The sequence below is a fragment of the Musa acuminata genome, chromosome BXJ2-11, assembly GCF_036884655.1.
Source record: "Musa acuminata AAA Group cultivar baxijiao chromosome BXJ2-11, Cavendish_Baxijiao_AAA, whole genome shotgun sequence".
Taxonomy (NCBI): domain Eukaryota; kingdom Viridiplantae; phylum Streptophyta; class Magnoliopsida; order Zingiberales; family Musaceae; genus Musa; species Musa acuminata.
The window spans coordinates 27,572,072-27,592,002 of NC_088348.1; the positions used below are offsets into that span (position 1 = coordinate 27,572,072).

General features: G+C 50.3%; 2 protein-coding genes across 8 annotated transcripts; both read right to left on the bottom strand.

Annotated features, from left to right (window-relative positions):
* Positions 1–1,239: 1,239 nt before the first annotated feature.
* On the bottom strand, positions 1,240–14,236 carry LOC135626575 (peroxisome biogenesis protein 19-2-like). 7 transcript variants are annotated; one of them, XR_010492365.1, is made up of 8 exons: positions 14,019–14,236; positions 13,876–13,924; positions 13,462–13,777; positions 10,310–10,626; positions 8,543–8,584; positions 7,831–8,440; positions 1,556–1,783; positions 1,240–1,445 (listed from the first exon to the last, which is right to left on the bottom strand). XR_010492365.1 is itself a non-coding variant. In XM_065131990.1 (6 exons), exons 1-5 carry the CDS (start codon positions 14,059–14,061, stop codon positions 8,539–8,541), a joined length of 771 nt encoding a protein of 256 aa, XP_064988062.1. In that variant the 5' UTR covers positions 14,062–14,236; the 3' UTR covers positions 1,240–1,445; positions 8,518–8,538. The 7 variants fall into 7 exon arrangements, 2 of the variants coding, with proteins under 2 accessions (XP_064988062.1, XP_064988063.1); XR_010492369.1 differs by having other exon boundaries at positions 7,831–8,410; positions 8,518–8,584; XR_010492367.1 differs by having other exon boundaries at positions 7,831–8,415; positions 8,518–8,584.
* A 2,432-nt stretch (positions 14,237–16,668) lies between these two features.
* LOC135627190 (cation/H(+) antiporter 19-like) lies at positions 16,669–19,501 on the bottom strand. The gene is made up of 3 exons (XM_065133186.1): positions 19,251–19,501; positions 18,143–19,141; positions 16,669–18,057 (listed from the first exon to the last, which is right to left on the bottom strand). The coding sequence occupies exons 1-3, from the start codon at positions 19,461–19,463 to the stop codon at positions 16,834–16,836; spliced, it is 2,436 nt and encodes an 811-aa protein (XP_064989258.1). The 5' UTR covers positions 19,464–19,501; the 3' UTR covers positions 16,669–16,833.
* Between the last annotated feature and the right edge of the window lie 430 nt (positions 19,502–19,931).

The following is a 19,931-nucleotide window of genomic DNA, read 5'->3' on the forward strand; positions in this document are numbered from 1 at the left end:
TCGAGATTGATAAATAAATAGATTCTCCCGGTGTAGTTCTTATTGAAGAATCAAGTATAAGTACAAGAGTAATTACTTAGCACATAATGCAGTTGTCGAACCGCTAATGGGAGCAAGAAAGAGGATCAATTAAAATGAAAAGTCTAGCTAGAATCAAGTAAATACTTTCTTTTAAGCATGCTGTAACAAGACCCGTTGCCGAAGCGGAAGATGGAGCTTTCGCTGTAACAAGGTAAGGATCTCTTATTTACTTTGAAGCACTAATGGGAGTTGAGAAGTGAGTTTCTATGTCAATTCCTTAATTCCATTAAAAAGATATAGATTTGGATTCTAAAGATATAGATTCGATAATTCGAAAAGAAATCTATCGTGAAAATTTCATTAAGCAAGTTTCCAGTTCTAGTTGAATCACCATTCATGCACGTACTATTACGTGGTATCTTTCATCGATGAAACCAATAATATTATGATAAATGAGGTTAAATGTTTCACTTTCATAACTATAAAAATTTTGATATAATTTTTTTAAATCTAAAGATCGAAATACTAAAGAAGTTACATATAATTAACCTAATTTTTACGGTAAAGGTTCCAGTAAAACGTATACATCCTAAAAAATACAAAGGCTTTTCGCATATATCCCTCCTTTTAATATGGCTACTTTAAATTTATAAAATCATATAAAAATGTAAAATAGCCCAATAATATTATTGCGTTAACGAGTTTTAAAAAGATTCTAATATCTTCATGGTAAATTGACAATAAACTGATAGAGATTTCGGCAAAGGGATACATGCAACTTAAAGATTCGTATGCTGAATTTATGACAATAAATACAAAATCATAAATTTCCGATATATTAATACACATGCCCATAAGGCGAGCCCAAAGTCATATATAAAGAAAACAAAAGAAAAAGTAAGCTTATTTTTTACATAACTTTGTTAATCTCAGACAACACCAGCCGGAGTCAAACATAAGCTCGAGTCTGAGTTATTCATGAAGATTGAGTTAACTTCAATTGCATAGCCATGTCATTTCTTCCAATATACTTCGAAAATAAGATAATTCAAACATGAACATCTTTGAACTATTCCCAACTTCACTATCATCGTATGCTTAAACTTCAAGAGTTATATATATATATATATATATATATATATATATATATATATATATATATATATATATATATATATATATATATATATATATATATATATATATATCCTTGCAAAGTTTGGAAATACAATATTCTTCATATATTGGCTATTAAACGTCTTTCACAGCAAAGAATCAGAGAAAAAACTGACAAGAAATAACTCATTGTTAACATATTAGGGGAAGAAGAAACCAGCTAATTATTTGTCATATTGTAAAAAAATGCCCTTCTCCGTTCTCACATTATACAACAATCGGATGTGGCATCGAGTTGATCAGGGGATCTGCAGCAGTGATCAAAAAGAATAAAAAGTTAGAATCAGAAAACTTAAGCTTCAAAGGAAATATTAACAATCCCATGAAACAAAAGTAGAAGAAAGATAAGATATTTAACTGTAGCCATCCTGTTACGGTAAGTAACTTTTTTAGCCGTGGCCTCGGGGTCGTCGCGGCTTGGTTCGGGTCCGGAAGGCGGTGATCTCCGTGGGGGCGCTCCTCGAGGTCTCCCGGTGGCCGAGCTCGGTGGTTCGGGTCGGGAGGTCGGTTCGGCAGGTCGGGTCGGCGGCTCGGGTCGGGAGGCAGCTCCGCCGCAGCTTCGGGAAGAGGCGACACCGTCTCGCACCTGCACACAGGTCGGGCCGGGAGCTCGGCCCGACCCCTCCGACGATCAAGTTAGAGGAAGATGTGGAGGGGATTGTGGATGAGGCAAAAGAAGAGCCTCTGAGTGTTTTGTGTCTGAGTGAGTTCCCCCCCTTTTGCTTAGGACTCAGGGGTATTTATAGAGGAGGTTTGATGTTACCGCTGGGGTTGCATGGGAGGCCAAGCTGCTGCAGGGTATGGAGAGCCTCGGGCAGTGTGTCGCTCAGGGGGTTGCGTGGGAGACCGGGGGATCGCAGGGTATGGGCGAGCTTCAACCGTTACCCGCTTCTGTCTCGTCCGACTGTGCTGCCATTTTTTGTCATATCATATGCCCCCCCCCGAAAGGAGCTATGCGTCGGTTCTTGCATGCAGGGGGTCCGATGCATGGCTTTTTACTTCAGGTGGGCTGGTCATGCATATCCGAGGCGTATGACGTAGGCGGGCTAGCCGCGCGGACGTGTCTCGTGCAACATGGGGCCGAGGTGCGCAACTTAGTCAGGAAGCCGAGCAAGGTTAGACTCGGGGCCGATGGAGCCGGTGAGGGCTGAGGAGCACAGCGTAGGCGGGGTGACCGCGCAGATGTGGTCTCGGGATGGCGTAGAGCCGAAGAGTCGAGGAGCACGACGCAGGCGGGCTGGCCGCGCAGGCGTGGTCTCGGGTGGCGTAAAGCCGAAGAGCCGAGGAGCACGACGCGGGCGGACTGGCCGCGCAGGCGTGGTCTCGGGTGGCGTAAAGCCGAAGAGCCGAGGAGCACAACGCGGGCGGGGTGACCGCGCAGAAGTGCCTCGGGCATTACGCGACCGAGGAGCAAGGCTGAAGAGCCTCGGGCAATACGCGGCCGAGGAGTAGGCGGGTGGACCGCTCTGGTGTGCCTCGGGCATTACGCGACCGAGGAGTATGACGCAAGCGGGCTGGCCGTGCAGCCGTGTCTCGGGGTTTATGGAGCCGAGGGGCACGACGCGGGCGTACTGGCGGCACTGGTCTGTCTCGGGAACATGGAGCCAAGGAGCACGACGCAGGCGGCTGGCGGCGCAGGTGTGGTCTCGGGCATTGCGCGACCGAGGAGCACGACGCAGGCGGGCAGACCGCGTAGGCGTGGTCGCAAGGGCCATGCGACCGAGTAGCACGACGCAGGCGGGCAGGACGCGAGGACGTGGACTCGGGCACCATGCAGCCGAGGTACACGATAGAGGCGGACAGGCCGCGCCGAGGTAGATCTCGGCAGCGATTGGCCGAGGTGCTCGGTGCAGGCAGGCTGCGACCGAGGGACACCGCTTAGGCGGACAGGCCGCGCTGAGGTGGGATTTCGGCAGAGAGTTGCCGAGGTGCTCGGTGCAGGCAGGCTGTGACCGAGGTGGTGGGCTTAGCAAGCATGGAGCTGGTGCAGGCAAGCCGCGGCCGAGGGGCGTGAACCAGGTGGATAGGGCCGTGGAGTTCGGCGCGGGCAGACTGGCCGTGCAGACGTGTCTCGGGGTTTATGGAGCCGAGGGGCACGACGCGGGCGTACTGGCGGCACTGGTCTGTCTCGGGAACATGGAGCCAAGGAGCACGACGCAGGCGGCTGGCGGCGCAGGTGTGGTCTCGGGCATTGCGCGACCGAGGAGCACGACGCAGGCGGGCAGACCGCGCAGGCGTGGTCGCAAGGGCCATGCGACCGAGTAGCACGACGCAGGCGGGCAGGACGCGAGGACGTGGACTCGGGCACCAGGCAGCCGAGGTACACGATAGAGGCGGATAGGCCGCGCCGAGGTAGATCTCGGCAGTGATTGGCTGAGGTGCTCGGTGCAGGCAGGCTGCGACCGAGGGACACCGCTCAGGCGGACAGGCCGCGCTGAGGTGGGATTTCGACAGAGTGTTGCCGAGGTGCTCGGTGCAGGTAGGCTGCGACCGAGGGACACCGCTCAGGCGGGCAGGCTGCGCTGAGGTGGGCTCAGGTCGTCTACGGCCGAGCCGTGCGAATGCAAAAAAGAGGGGGTTAGGCCGAGGCTAACCGTGAGCCAAGAGGCACGCTGAGGCGCGCAGGCGGCGGGCTGGCCGGGCATGGGGCCGAGGCAGCGGGCTGCTTGCTGCGTATGGGGCCGAGGGGCCGAGGCAGCGTGCTGGCTGCGCATGAGGCCGAGGGGCCGAGGCAGCGGGCTGCTTGCTGCGCATGGGGCCGAGGAGCCGAGGCAGCGAGGCAGCAAGGCAGTAAGGCAGCGTGCCGGCTGCGCATGAGGCCGAGTGGCCGAGGCAGCGAGGCTGCTTGCTGGCTGCGCGTGAGGCCGAGGAGCCGAGGCGCACGACGCAGGCGGGCTGACCGCGCAGGTGTGGTCTCGGGATGGCGTAGAGCCGAGGGCCGAGGAGCACAACGCAGGCGGGGTGACCGCGCAGGTGTGATCTTGAGTGGCGTAAAGCCGAAGAGCCGAGGAGCACGACGCAGGCGGGCTGACCGCGCAGGTGTGGTCTCGGGTGGCGTAAAGCCGAAGAGCCGAGGAGCACGACGCAGGCGGGCTGACCGCGCAGGTGTGGTCTCGGGTGGCGTAAAGCCGAAGAGCCGAGGAGCACGACGCAGGCGGGCTGACCGCGCAGGTGTGGTCTCGGGTGGTGTAAAGCCGAAGAGCCGAGGAGCACGACGCAGGCGGGCTGACCGCGCAGGTGTGGTCTCGGGTGGCGTAAAGCCGAAGAGCCGAGGAGCACGACGCAGGCGGGCTGACCGCGCAGGCGTGGTCTCGGGTGGCGTAAAGCCGAAGAGCCGAGGAGCACGACGCAGGCGGGCTGACCGCGCAGGCGTGGTCTCGGGTGGCGTAAAGCCGAAGAGCCAAGGAGCACGACGCAGGCGGGCAGGCCGCGCAGGCGTGGTCTCGGGTGGCGTAAAGCCGAAGAGCCGAGGAGCACGGCGCAGGCGGGCAGGCCGCGCAGGCGTGGTCTCGAGTGGCGTAAAGCCGAAGAGCCGAGGAGCACGACGCAGGCGGGCTGACCGCGCAGACGTGGTCTCGGGTGGCATAAAGCCGAAGAGCCGAGGAGCACGACGCAGGCGGGCAGGCCGCGTAGGCGTGGTCTCGGGTGGCGTAAAGCCGAAGAGCCGAGGAGCACGACGCGGGCGGACTGGCCGCGCAGGCGTGGTCTCGGGTGGCGTAAAGCCGAAGAGCCGAGGAGCACGACGCAGGCGGGCTGACCGCGCAGGTGTGGTCTCGGGTGGCGTAAAGCCGAAGAGCCGAGGAGCACGACGCAGGCGGGCAGGCTGCGTAGGCGTGGTCTCGGGTGGCGTAAAGCCGAAGAGCCGAGGAGCACGACGCGGGCGGACTGGCCGCGCAGGCGTGGTCTCGGGTGGCGTAAAGCCGAAGAGCCGAGGAGCACGACGCAGGCGGGCTGACCGCGCAGGTGTGGTCTCGGGATGGCGTAGAGCCGAGGGCCGAGGAGCACAACGCAGGCGGGGTGACCGCGCAGGTGTGATCTCGAGTGGCGTAAAGCCGAAGAGCCGAGGAGCACGACGCAGGCGGGCTGACCGCGCAGGTGTGGTCTCGGGTGGCGTAAAGCCGAAGAGCCGAGGAGCACAACGCAGGCGGGTTGACCGCGCAGGTGTGGTCTCGGGTGGCGTAAAGCCGAAGAGCCGAGGAGCACGACGCAGGCGGGCAGGCCGCGCAGGCGTGGTCTCGGGTGGTGTAAAGCCGAAGAGCCGAGGAGCACGGCGCAGGCGGGCAGGCCGCGCAGGCGTGGTCTCGGGTGGCGTAAAGCCGAAGAGCCGAGGAGCACGACGCAGGCGGGCAGGCCGCGTAGGCGTGGTCTCGGGTGGCGTAAAGCCGAAGAGCCAAGGAGCACGACGCGGGCGGACTGGCCGCGCAGGCGTGGTCTCGGGTGGCGTAAAGCCGAAGAGCCGAGGAGCACGACGCAGGCGGGCTGACCGCGCAGGTGTGGTCTCGGGTTGTACGAAGCCAAAGGGGGTGTCCTCGAGCATTAAGCGACCGAGGAGGCCTCGGGCATTATGCGACCGAGGTGGCGGCCTCGGGCATTACGCGATCAAGGTGGTGGCCTCGGCAAGCATGGAGCCGAGGCACTCGGCGCAGGCAGGCTGCGGCCGAGGGACGTAACCCAGGTGGGCAAGGTAGTGGATATGGCCGAGGAGTTCGGCGCGGGCAAGCTAGCCGCACAGGCGTGTCTCGGGGTTTATGGAACCGAGGGGCACGACGCAGGCGTACTGGAGGCGCTGGTCTGTCTCGGGAACATGGAGCCAAGGAGCACGACGCAGGCGGTCTGGTCGGGCAGGTGTGTCTCGGGGATGATGGAAGCGAGGAGCACGACGCAGGCGGGCAGGCCGCGCAGGTGTGATCTCGGTCATCATGCTGCCGAGGAGCACGACGCAGGCGAGTAGACCGCGCAGGCATGGTCGCAAGGGCCATGCGGCCGAGTAGCACGATCAGGCGGGCAGGACGCGAGGACGTGGCCTCGGGCACCACGCGGCCGAGGAACACGACAGACGGTCGGGCCGCGCCGAGGTGTTTCTCAGCAGAGATTGGCCAAGGTGCTCGGTGCAGGCAGGCTGCGACCGAGGGACACCGCTCAGGCGGGCAGGCCGCGCTGAGGTGGGATTTCGACAGAGAGTTGCCGAGGTGCTCGGTGCAGGCAGGCTGCGACCGAGGTACACCGCTCAGGCGGGCAGGCCGCGCTGAGGTGGGATTTCGGCAGAGAGTTGCCGAGGTGCTCGGTGCAGGCAGGCTGCGACCGAGGTGGTGGGCTTGGCAAGCATGGAGCTGAGGGGTTCGGCGTAGGCAAGCCGCGGCCAAGGGGCGTGAACCAGGTGGATAGGGCCGTGCCGTTCGGCGCGGGCGGGCTGGCCGCGCAGACGTGTCTCGGGGTTTATGGAGCCGAGGGGCACGACGCGGGCGTACTGGCGGCACTGGTCTGTCTCGGGAACATGGAGCCAAGGAGCACGACGCAGGCGGGGTGACCGCGCTGGCGTGGTCGCGAGGGTCATGCGACCGAGTAGCACGATCAGGCGGGCAGGACGCGAGGACGCGGCCTCGGGCACCACGCGGCCGAGGAACACGACGGGCGGTCGGGCCGTGCCGAGGTGGAGCTCGGCAGTGATTGGCTGAGGTGCTCGGTGTTGGCAGATAGACCGCGCATGGGGCCGAGGCAGCGTGCAGCGTGTTGGTTGCGCATGTGGCCGAGTGGCCGAGGCAGCGAGGCTGCGTGCTGGCTGCGCACGAGGCCGAGTGGCCGAGGCAGCGTGTTGGCTGCGCATGTGGCCGAGTGGCCGAGGCAGCAATGCTGCTTGCCGGCTGCGCAGGAGGCCGAGTGGCCGAGGCAGCGAGGCGGCGTGTTAGCTGCGCGTGGGGCCGAGTGGCCGAGGCAGCATGTTGGCTGCGCATGAGGCCGAGTGGCCGAGGCAGCGAGGCAGCAAGGCGGCGTGTTTGCCGCGCATGAGGCCGAGTGGCCGAGACGTGCGGGCTGGTCGCGCGCGTGGGACCGAGGGGCCCACGCGAGGTCGAGGCGCGCGGGCTGGTCGCGCGCGTGGGACCGAGGTGCCGAGGCACGCGGGCTGGTCGCGCGCGTGGGACCGAGGAGCCGAGGCGCGCGGGATGGCCGCGCGCGTGGGGCCTAGTGGCCGAGACGCTCGGCGCGGTCGGGCTGGCCGCGCGCGTGGGGCCGAGTGGCCGAGACGCGCGGCGCGGTCGGGCTGGCCGCGCGCATGAGACGCGGGCGGTTTGGCCGCGCGCGTGGGACGCGGGCGGTTTGGCCGCGCGTGATGCGCGCGGGTTGGCCGCGCGTGAGGCGCGCGTGGGACCGAGGGGCCGAGGCGCGCGGGATGGCCGCGCGCGTGGGGCCTAGTGGCCGAGACGCTCGGCGCGGTCGGGCTGGCCGCGCGCGTGGGACGCGGGCGGTTTGGCCGCGCGTGATGCGCGCGGGTTGGCCGCGCGTGAGGCGCACGTGGGACCGAGGGGCCGAGGCGCGCGGGCTGGCCGCGCGCGTGGGGCCGAGACCGACCCCAGAAGTCGCTGCTGCTGGTGCAGGTCGGCTGCAGTGGAGCAACCAAGGAGAAAGCTAACGTACCGTCATTTCGGGCCCTCCTTGTAGCGCCATTATGTTACGGTAAGTAACTTTTTTAGCCGTGGCCTCGGGGCCGTCGCGGCTTGGTTCGGGTCCGGAAGGCGGTGATCTCCGTGGGGGCGCTCCTCGAGGTCTCCCGGTGGCCAAGCTCGGTGGTTCGGGTCGGGAGGTCGGTTCGGCAGGTCGGGTCGGCGGTTCGGGTCGGCGGCTCGGGTCGGGAGGCAGCTCCGCCGCAGCTTCGGGAAGAGGCGACACCGTCTCGCACCTGCACACAGGTCGGGCCGGGAGCTCGGCCCGACCCCTCCGACGATCAAGTTAGAGGAAGATGTGGAGGGGATTGTGGATGAGGCAGAAGAAGAGCCTCTGAGTGTTTTGTGTCTGAGTGAGTTCCCCCCCTTTTGCTTAGGACTCAGGGGTATTTATAGAGGAGGTTTGATGTTACCGCTGGGGTTGCATGGGAGGCCGAGCTGCTGCAGGGTATGGAGAGCCTCGGGCAGTGTGTCGCTCAGGGGGTTGCGTGGGAGACCGGGGGATCGCAGGGTATGGGCGAGCTTAAACCGTTACCCGCTTCTGTCTCGTCCGACTGTGCTGCCATTTTTTGTCATATCACATCCTGTGTTAGATGAGCATGAAACATCATAAAACAAGTTTAGAGCATGAAACATCATAGAGAAAGATAAGATGTTTAACTGTAGCCATCCTTCTCCGTTCTCACATTATACAACAATCGGATGTGGCATCGAGTTGATCAGGGGATCTGCAGCAGTGATCAAAAAGAATAAAAAGTTAGAATCAGAAAACTTAAGCTTCAAAGGAAATATTAACAATCCCATGAAACAAAAGTAGAAGAAAGATAAGATGTTTAACTGTAGCCATCCTGTGTTAGATGAGCATGAAACATCATAAAACAAGTTTAGATCAGAGACTTGGATGCAGCAAATCAAGCACAAGTGTATGATGAAGAGGCAATTGCATAAGTTGAGTGTATAAAGGCTCAATGACAAGTAACCTGACCTTTTTCTGCAAATTTCAGGTCTCATATTTCAAGCCAATTTTTCACTCAAACCAGAAACCCTAATCTGAACCACCCAATTCAATGGAACCCAATCATAATTTTTCTGGATGTCCAATCTCAACCTGACTCAGTTTTTGAACTTTGAGCAGCAGTCATCTCCAAGAACAATGGCCTAATTTGTAAGTTCTAAAACATGGAGAAGTGAATGCTTCAGCATCTTCCAGAAGGCCTTCTCAAATGTCATTGTGTCATTGCCACCATTTTTTATCTAAATCTAGCAAACTAGACACAATCTACAGCTTGATGGCCTTTACCTCTTTTACTGAAGAAAAAGAATAACTTAAATAAAATGTAATGTAGTGTGACATCACTTCTTGGTTGCAGGAAGAGAAGACTAATAGAGACCTAATTTTCAAATTCATGTACATGTAAGTAAGAATTTAGCAGGTTTAGGTTATGTTCAAAGTGTATACATTTGTAGGAACTCACGTTTCTGGATCAGCTCAAGTGTTCCAAACCAAATGAGGGTTAAGATTTAAATAACAAATATGTTGCATCCCATTTTCGAATTATAGAGAAAAAATTAATGGAGAAAAATCCATATATATACACAGAGATATATACACATAAGCATGCTTCGTATACAGGTACATGCACACATACCCAAGGAATCAAGTGTCCTTTACTAGCCTATATGGACGGTTATTTACTGGTCTAATGGCCAACCAATCCGCCTACTCAGACTGTGCATTTTGGCTTGGTCCAATTCAACACAAGCTAACACCAAGCTATACTGGTACTTACCTACTTGTTCTGTTCCTGTTTTTGTTTTTATTTTTTAAATATGATGCAGATTCTGTCATGGAGGAAAAAGAGAACAGATGTGGATTTTTTTATCTATTTAATAGGCATATCCCTCCCTCCTCCATAAAAAACTCAATGAGGCTCCAAGAATTCTTCCTCGTTCCATCACCTAAATCAGTGAGGCACTCACCCTTAAGGCCATATCATGCTCCATCGAGCATAAGGAATCTGCCTATGCTAGCAAAGCCAGCTACGCCTACTGCTGGGTTGTTAGCAAGAGTGACACCTCCTCACCCTTAGCAACCCTTGCTTCCCTTTCTATGTGCCATCATCTCCACCAACAAGAACGTCGCTTTGTCATTGACTGCTCTGAAAGCATCCTTGCCTTCCCTCTGCCACAACCAAATCAAGCAGTTATTCTCCAACAATTTTATCTGTAGTGTGTCTTTCTGCTGCCTTTCTTCAATAGGTTGGAGTACCAACCCATCCTGACACAGAGTAGCCTGGCCGATGACCAGTAACAATATTGGAGCTATACCTATCACAGCTTCTCAGCTCTCCAAGTTCAACAAATTGTTATGGAGAATGCATTAAGAGGAAATTTGATTCTTATGAGACAATAAATAATTAGGCATAACAAAAGAAGCAAAATGGTGAACTCACAATTGGCCGAAGTTGCTTAGATCAAGATCAGGAGCAAGTTCTTGTACAATATCACTGGGTGGTTGACCACATTCCTGTATAGTCTGCATGAGATCAACAATCTTGGAGAAGTTTTCAGGGTCATTTTCATAAACATCATTTAGCTTCAATATAAGCTCATATTGGCGATAATAGCGGTCATATTCTTCCGGGTTCAGATCATTTTTGTTCTCTTCCAACCACTTTGGATATCTTTCTCCAATTTCCCTCATGGGCTCATGCAGAATTTCTTTAGACAAAAGCTGTTGCATAAGAGTTTCAACAATAGATTCCACATCCTATACAGAAAAGATGAAAATATGAGTTATGTTTAATGTCTTCCCAGTCAATAAGCCATCAAATGAAACATTAGGAAACCCAAGGAATGTTGCAAAAAAAAGGCAGAAATGAAAATCTGAAATGACTAGGAAACCAAAGGAATTTTGCCCAAAAAAAAGGGCCGAAATGAAAACCTAATATGACCAAGAAGAAAAAAAAAATGCATTGTGTAGGACAAAGATGAAAAACTTTCTTACAACTGATGCAGTTATCAGTCCCGGATAAATGCAAGTCACCAAATCAACGTCCTAACAGAACTATAAAGTGCATAATTATGCAAATGTCAGGGGTATAAGGACCTTGATTGTCGAGCCTATTGCTTATATCACACACAAAAGGCAATTTCAATACAATATATATATATATATATATATACATGTGTTGTTTTCTATTAACAATTGGTCCTGCAATAGTATCAGAAGTAAAAATAAATAAAAGCTATGGGGTAGACAGATTTATCCCATCCCTGATGGTAAGTTTATTTTTCATGTTATCACTAGGACAGTGTGTTGCACAAAGACAGTTCTAAACCACTGGCCCCAATTACCTAAGATCAAGTTAATAATAGTAGACCACTAGACCTATCTATCCCTATAAACCAACTCAAAGCACCTCCCACTTCCGTTGTAGGATGAATCTGAGGTGTCAAAGTCTCCATCAAGTAATAGTGGACCATTAACATAAAACCAAAGTTAAGACTACCAAAAGATGTCTAGCAGTTTACAATGACTAAGATATGAAAATCAAAATTCATATATCTTATGAACTGTATATTATGTAAATATAAAAAATAAATCAAAATATGAAAAAATTAAAATATCAAAACATGCTGTATATATATATATATATATATATATATAGAGAGAGAGAGAGAGAGAGAGAGAGAGAGAGAGTGAGAGAGAGAGAGAGAGAGAGAATGAGAAAGAAAGACAACAGGAGAGAGAAAGAAAGTGACAAAGGACAAGACTGTTAATGATAAAAAAAATAGAGAGCCAAAGAACAGTTCAAGTGGAGCAAAACAGTGATATTGATGTTCACTCAAGACAAGTTAGGGTATAAATAGAGTTTAAATTTCTCATATCTCAACATTGCACAAAAAAAAGGTATCTAAAATTTAACTTGAGTCAACTTGAGCCCTTCCTGTAACCAGTTTATACAATCTGTTGCTCGAAAGGGCTGTTGGGTTTAAAGGACCTGCTACAGTAACATAAATAGTAGTTTCACGAACATGCATGGGATAGTGCCAAACACAATTAACTACTATAGTGGCTACCATGACCACTGAAGTAGCTGCTATTACTGCTACTTATAAGTTATAACAGTGCACAATTTGACCCTTGGGTATGATGGCATCAAAACAATATCAATCACGATTAAAGGGTGACTATTGCCATATAGCTAAAGGTGTATACACTGAGCAAAAAAATGGCTGAAATACCTTGCCCAATATAACCATTGCAAATCCTAAAGAGCTTCATGCAATCAGATTATTCACTCTGGTTTTTAGTAAATTTAAGGCTCCAGACTAAAATTTTTGGACCTAGATACAAAGCACTATTAACTGTATTAGTAGCCTTAGACCTTCAAATCAGGGAACTCCCCTCTAACTGGTAACCTGTACCATTCTGTGCTGAGCATTCAATCAAATAAAAAAATCATCAATATAGTATTCTATGTTCCAAATTTGACCAAGCAATTAATCATTCAATCAACACTTTCTTAAACTGGCTTCCAATAATCTGCATGTGTAAGTTACAGTCATCACGAGAGACATGACTGCACCAAAAGTGCTCTCTTCAAATACTTCAAAAAAAATAAAGGTGCATGAGTTCCTAAAATACTGAATTCAAAGAATCCAAGACATAACAACTCAAAAAAAAAGCCTTCCTCTGCCAGTTACATCATGTGCCAGTTTTTGCTAACTGGTTCCTGAATGCAACCACACAAGAATTAAGAAATTTCTACGACTTCATTCCCATCAAATGATTTCAAAAGGAAGTTCAAAGCACCCATCGGTTCTACTCCTTTACAGATTAATTCTTCGAAAAATTATGTTAATAGTCAAATCGCAAGAGCCCTTTTTATCATCAAATGCAAATTTCACTTATGGATTTTATATTTATACTTTGTTTGTGAACTTGAGATATGATCGATGTAAGTCTTTTAAATGTAGCCACTAGCTCCCTTTTACATATAACATCTATGTCCAAGTTCGGTCTCAATGATGTGTCCAACCCTCCATCTTTACACAGTAATTTATATATGGTTCTCAACAGTAATCTATATATAATTCTGACCAAACATTTAAAAAGCTTCTTATATGAAAAAAATGGAACACCGATACCAATATGATCCATATGCTCCCTTGCAGAGTTTACAACCTTTAAAGTTTTATTTTCCTATTAAGTTTTGTCTCTATAAATCAAAAGGTCTTAATAACTTTTCAACTGGCCGAATGGTAGACAGCCAAAAGACTTGCATCTTATTTTAAGCATTACAACCATTTTAAACCTGTTATAAGACTTTATCATAGCTTGACTGAGGACTGGAAAATCCTGTTAAACAATGACTGATAATTTGGTGTACCCACGAAACAAGCTCCGAGAAAATCCATACTGATGAAACTTAAGCTTCGTTCATATAAGAAAGAAGAACACCCAACCAAACTATTTCCCTACAATACATGCTACTTTAACATCATAAGAGAGCGATAACAAGATTCTAAATCTCCATACAATCAAACAACTAGAATTTACTTGGACAGGAAACAAACACAATCGAAGAAGAAGGCATACCTGCGAGCCTGCGAGCTCCTCAAACTGCTTGACTAACTCGCCGACCATCCTGTCCTCATCAAACCCAGCATCGCCGCCTCTGGGGACGGCGGCCCCCGTGGCGGACTCCAGGCCCCTCACCGCCTCACGCGTCAGCTGCATCAACTTCTCGAGCGCCTCGGAGGCGTGGGACCCACCGGGCCGGGCCCTCTGCTGGGCCTTCCTCCGCGCGCCGCCCAAGTCCGGCAATCCCATCCCCAATCCCTGCACCCGCGGAGCCGAAGCCATCGACGGCAACGAAGCCCTTCCCTCTCCGTCGTCTCCATCACCATCGCTCCTATCGATCATCGAAACATAGCAAACAACAATAACACCATAAACGAATCCAAGAACCGATTCAGATGAGCAAGGGTTACGGACGGGGGAGAAGCGGACCTCTGGGCGGCCGGAGCGAGACCGAGCTTCGAGAAATCGTCCAAAGCGCCTAAAACAAAGAAGATAGACGGAATCAAACACAAAAAGGAATCGAGACACCGAGATGCGTGCGTGCGTGCGACCGAGCGAGCGCGAGGGATTACTATCGAGGAGCGGGTCCAAATCGTCAGAGGCAGAATCGGCCATGGCGAGAGGCGGGTAAATGAGGAGAAGAAAGCGGGAAGGAGACAGCGGACCGAGGCCGCGAGCACCGCCTGCGCCCTAATATAGCTCCTCTTTGCTTGAATTCAGCTGCTTGTGGTAGACTTCGTTGGACCGGCAAGGAGTTCCGCGACGCGGAGGTAACGGCGAATGAGATTCCTCTCTCTCTCTCTCTCTCTCTCTCTATGTATTAATAGTTTTCTCGATGCGTCGTTAGACGTATTTTTATTCGTTTCCCAATTTTGAATACGTTTCACATTAATTTTGAAGTGAAAAATACGGATCAACACATTATAAAATATTAAGTATATCATACTCACTTATCAAATATTAATTTTTTATTAAATAATTTAGATAATTTTTTATAAAGATGCCAATCATATCTTACAACTTTATTTGTGAGAGACCATAATAATTAATAGTTGGGGAATCTATTATCTATGTATTTTGTTTTTGTTGGACACTCATCTTTTCCACTGTAGAGAGGCTTGCAAGATACTTGCGATGACATGAATGATATCATTGCGAGCGAAGCCCTGAATTATTGGTTTGATGTAATATTTCTAAAATTATTTGAATTTTTTTTATAATTATTTTGCTATTCTATCCTTAGGGGTTTTAGTGCAACTTAGCATATGGTTAATTTGGAAAGCAAGGAATGATGCTTTCATTAATAGGATTATTTTCCATGTCCTCCTCCTTTTAGTGTTTTCTATAAATTATTTTCTTATGCTATGAATCCCCATGAAGGCTATTTCTTCTTGATAATTTGGTCGTTTAATAGGGTCATATCATATAATAATTAGTTGAACTAAACTTAACATAGTTATTAAAATTAATCAATGATAAAGGTAATATTATGTACCGGATTGTATAGTCCGATCACGATTCAGTTCGAACCAAAAATCAAATTAAGTATGATATGAACCGAAATCGATTTTCGATTCCTCAGTTTTAAACTAATTAAGTATGATAAATATTTATAAAAGTTAAATGTACTAATAATATAATGATTAAATGGTTGGTTTTAAACCTAAGAAACTTATGTTCAAATATTAATAGTATTATTTATTTAATTATTTTTATAACTTTTTTTTGTATTATTACGCTCATGAAAGTTATGTATCTGGCTTTTAAATTTTAAAATAAAATTATATATTTTTATATTATTTTTAATTAAAAATACTAAAAATTAACTTGCGAGTTCTATAACCAAAATCAAAATTAATAGTTCTATATTCTATCATAAAACCAAAGCCATTTTAAATAGAGTAAGATCACCATTCAACTAAAACAAATGCAAAGCGTGTAGTTGATATTTAACAAGAAAAATCATATTTTGAGTCTTTATAGAGTTAAATATACGCATATTATAAAAAGATGTTTATGATATGGTACATATTCTATTTTGTTATGGTATGTGGTCCTCAAATTTCGACCATAATATTCCGAAGTTCTTCCTCAACTTGACATCCATGCTAAATCATTATAAAGAGAGGGCCCTTCTCACTTTGACATCCAATTTTGAATGGAAATATTTGACCTAATACAATAACCATTTCATAATTAAATAAGATTATGGACAAAGCACTACTGCTCTCTATTAGATAGAAGTGGAAATTTCTCATTGGGTCGAATCCTTTCGAGTTTGGCAACAAATAACATCTCTTTGGGTAAAGTAAATCATATTATTTTGATTTATGTATGTATACAATGAAATTAAGCTTATAATATGCATATTATATATTTAATATTGCCTTATATTTTTAGTGAAACTAATAGTGATCGATGCAACTTAAAGCTTATTAATGTAACTTAAAATTTATGTTATACAAATTGTGGGATTGAGAATAAGGTGGTTTGGTAGGATTCCATATAAAATTATGCTAGTACGATATTTATAAATTTGATAATAAAAAATATTATATTACCAAATTATTTGACACATTTTTGTAAGGAGTTCGACAAAATTTAATGATGAATCATTTTGTTTAGATAATTATATAGGGTCAGTATGTTATTATTGATCATGTAAATGTTTGTCGAATCCTTAGCATTACGGTTAGCACATATCATGTATCGAGATGATCGTATATCAAAAATAGTGTCGAGCTATTTTTGATCAACGCATCGACCTGACTACATGTCTAATAGGTTATTATGTTGTTGATATATTTATCTGTCAAAATCCTTTTATTATCTAGAAGATAAATGATATAATTTATATAGGTTATAATTTATTGACACATAGGTATAACTGACAAATATAAATTAAAGGAATTAAAGAAAATCATTAAATAAAACAAACTCATCCTCGGCTTACTTTAGCTCATATCTTCTTTATCCTAAACAAGAACAACACTTTAGCTAAAGGCAATTAATGACATCCTAGAAAATGAAAAAAGCATGATGTGTATCAAACGATCCCTATGCTCGAATGACATCCTCTTCTCATGTCGTCATCATCGTCGGGAGTGGTGGATGCCATCTTTTGTATAGGTTATAACGTGGTTGGGTTATGTATGCGTCAATCAATGTAAGCATATTAATAATGCAACTCAACAAATCGAGTTAATAATGCATCCCCTTTATTCATCCGATCCTATTTTTTCATTTAATTTTGTTTTTATCTCATTCACATATTTCTTTTCAGATATGATTGAAGTGAATTCTTCTTCTTCTTCTTCGCTTCTCTATGATACATCCATTGTTAATACGCTTATTATAAGCTTCGAAAGAGCCGTACCGAGATCGAGTTTAATGGCGGGCGCTTCCAGCCACGGGAGTATCGGGCAAGTCGGACGTCAGCAGCCCCTCGTCAGCCTGCTGTGGTGGGTTTGCCGTCGGATCGAACTGCTTGATTACCAACACCGACGATGTCGTGCCGAACTCGGACGAAGCCAAATAGCTCCCGACCGGCCCCAGCTCAGGGCAGTCATTCTTGTCAGTCAAAGCTACGGTGGCAGGCGCTTGACCTACCAGGAACAGGTTGCACCGCCCCATGTCCTTGATCGCAGCAACGATCTCGGCCTTTCCTCCCGCCACCTTATCGTCGTACGTGATGGACTCGTTGGAGGGCAACACCTTGTCGCGGAACACGGTGATGTAGTCCTCGTCGGCGGCGATCTCGTTCGCATCCATCCTTATGGTCACGCTCCCTCCTCCGTCGCGGCCCCTCAACTGATCCGCTTGGGGAATGAACCGCGTGACGGTGAGCTGGATCCCTGGGTGCTCCGCCATGCGCATCCCGAGGGCGAGGGCCTCCCGGTCATCCCTGCCCCCGAAGAAGAGGACCGCCACCGTGTAGAACACTTCGCTGGCAACAACCTGAGCTGCGCCACCGAGCCCGCGGTCCACAAGGATGCCGACGGAGCACGGGGCACAGCGGAGGACACGCTGGTTGACGAGGTGGTAGGCGTGGCCGATCGACTCCATTGAACCATCGATCTGCTGGAGCTTGTGGAAAGGGAGGAGGATGAAGGAGGTTCGCTTCTGCTCGGCGCTCGTTATGATGTCCTCGTGGATCGTTTGGAGGTCGGAGATGGCAGTCATGGAGCGGACGGTGACGTTGCTGAGTTGCTGGTAGGCCTGGAAGGCGACCACGAGCTGGTCGCCGCCGTCCTCGTAGCACTGCTTCTTGTTCCAGAAGGGGAGGCCGTTGCGCCGGGCCTTGTGGACCATGGAGATGGCGGACGACCGCTCCGACAGCTCCATCAGGTGCACGGCGTAGACAGTGATGCCGCGGCGCCGAGTGCCACGGGAGGACTCGATCAAGTTGATCATGGTGGGGATGTTTCGGCTGCCGTGGAAGCAGGCCAGGATGCGGAACTCGCTCTCTGCGTCGTCGCGCAGGATGCTGCGGTGCTTGTACGGCGGGGAACGACGTGCGGGCTTGTAGACGGCCATCACTATGGGCGTGGTGATGAAAGTGGTGAACAGGGCCATCAGCACCAGTATGGCGAACGTCTCGTCGTTGAGAACCTGTCACGTCTGTCTCGGTCAAACGATACGAGTACGGTGCTTAAGTCAGAGAGAGAGAGAGAGAGGGAGGAGAAGTCTTACGTACTTTTCGATCCTTGCCGATGTTGAGGACGATGAGCTCGACGAGGCCCTTGGTGTTCATGAGGATGCCCAGCGTAAGGGCTTCTCTCATGGGAACCTTGACAAGCAGCGAGACGACGAGGGTGCCGCCGATCTTGCCGAAGCTCGCGGTGCAAATGACGAGAACGAGTAGAGCCCACGACTGGCCGCCGCGGATGGTGGCCACGTTGGTCTTGAGGCCGCTAGAAACGAAGTAGAGCGGAAGGAAGAGCCCAGCGATGAGGTCCTCGATCTTCTCAATAAGGACCCCGGCGAAGGGCCCGTCCTTGGGAACGACGATGCCGATGATGAAGGCGCCGAACAGGGCGTGAATGCCAATGGTGTCGGTGACGAAGCCGGCCGCGAGGACGGTGGCGAGCGTCGCGCAGATGTAGATCTCCTTGACCGGCTCGCCTACCGGGGAGCGGCGGGCCATCCAGTCGAGAACGGGGCGGACTAGGAGGGCGACAAAGACGACGAAGCCGACGCCAGTGAGGAGGACCCAAAGGGAAATGAGGGGGGATCCTGAGCCTGTCAGGGCGATGGCGAGAGCGAGGAGGATCCAGGCTGCGACGTCGTTGACGGCTGCAGCGGACATGGCCATGCGGCCGAGGTCGGTAGTGAGGAGCTTGAGCTCGGCGAGGATGCGGGCGAGGACGGGGAAGGCGGTGATGGAGAGGGCGACGCCCATGAAGACTAGAAAGGGGCCAGCGCGGACGCCCTTGGAGACGGTGTGGCGGAGGACGACAGAGGTGCCGATGCCCATGATGAAGGGGAGGGAGATGCCAGCGACGGCAATGCCCAGGGCGCGCTTCCCGGTGCGGCGGATGGCACGAATGTCTAGCTCCAGCCCCACCAGGAAGAGGAAGAAGAGAAGGCCGATGTTGGCGAGGGTGTCGAGCACCGTCAGGCTCTGCTTCGGAAACACCGTGTTGAGGAACGCCTCGCTGCGCCCCAGCGCCGATGGGCCCAGCAATATCCCGCCCTGCAACACATCATGCGACACAACGTGATGTCCACAACGTTTCATCTCCACCAACCCAACGGAGAAATCCAACCAAGCGAAGGAGGAGAAGAGACCGAGGAGCACGTACGATGATCTCGGCGATGACGCGCGGCTGGCGAAGGGGTCGCAGGACGAAGGCGAGGAATCTCGTGACAGTGATCACCAAGCAGATCTGGACAATGGCCAACGGCAGCGCATAGTCCAGTGGGTTGTCGCCCTGCCACGACCCGTTCGACGTCGCCTTCATCGGCGGCTTGCACGTCGTCGCTGCCGCAGTCGTGTTCAGCGCCACCGTCGCCATTCCAACCTTCTCAACCACCCCTCCGTCTCTATTTTACCCTCTTCCCCCCTGAAGAAGAAGAAGAATTCCATTAGAACAGTAGTGCAATGCGGTGCTACAGAATAATTCACAGTGATACAATCTTCAACATGCCTATCTTCGACAGAGACAGAGGAGGAGGAGGAAGGATGCCGAAGGCGTAAAGGTTTCAAGAGAGAAACTCGAGGAAAGATGCAATGAATCCCTGGGATTATAATACCATCTCTATATATACCACGAGGGTTGGAATGCGGTGGCGAGTAATTGTAGGGGAAAGAGAGGTCAGAAAGGAAGAACAGGCAGGATCGAGATCACCTCGCCAACTAATATAACCAAAACCAACGCAAGAAAGGGATGACCAAAAATAGAAGGCCGGTCGACCAAAGTTTTCCGACCCCAACACTGCTAACCACTCCTTCCTTCCTCGTGCAAACAGGTATGCATCTTCTT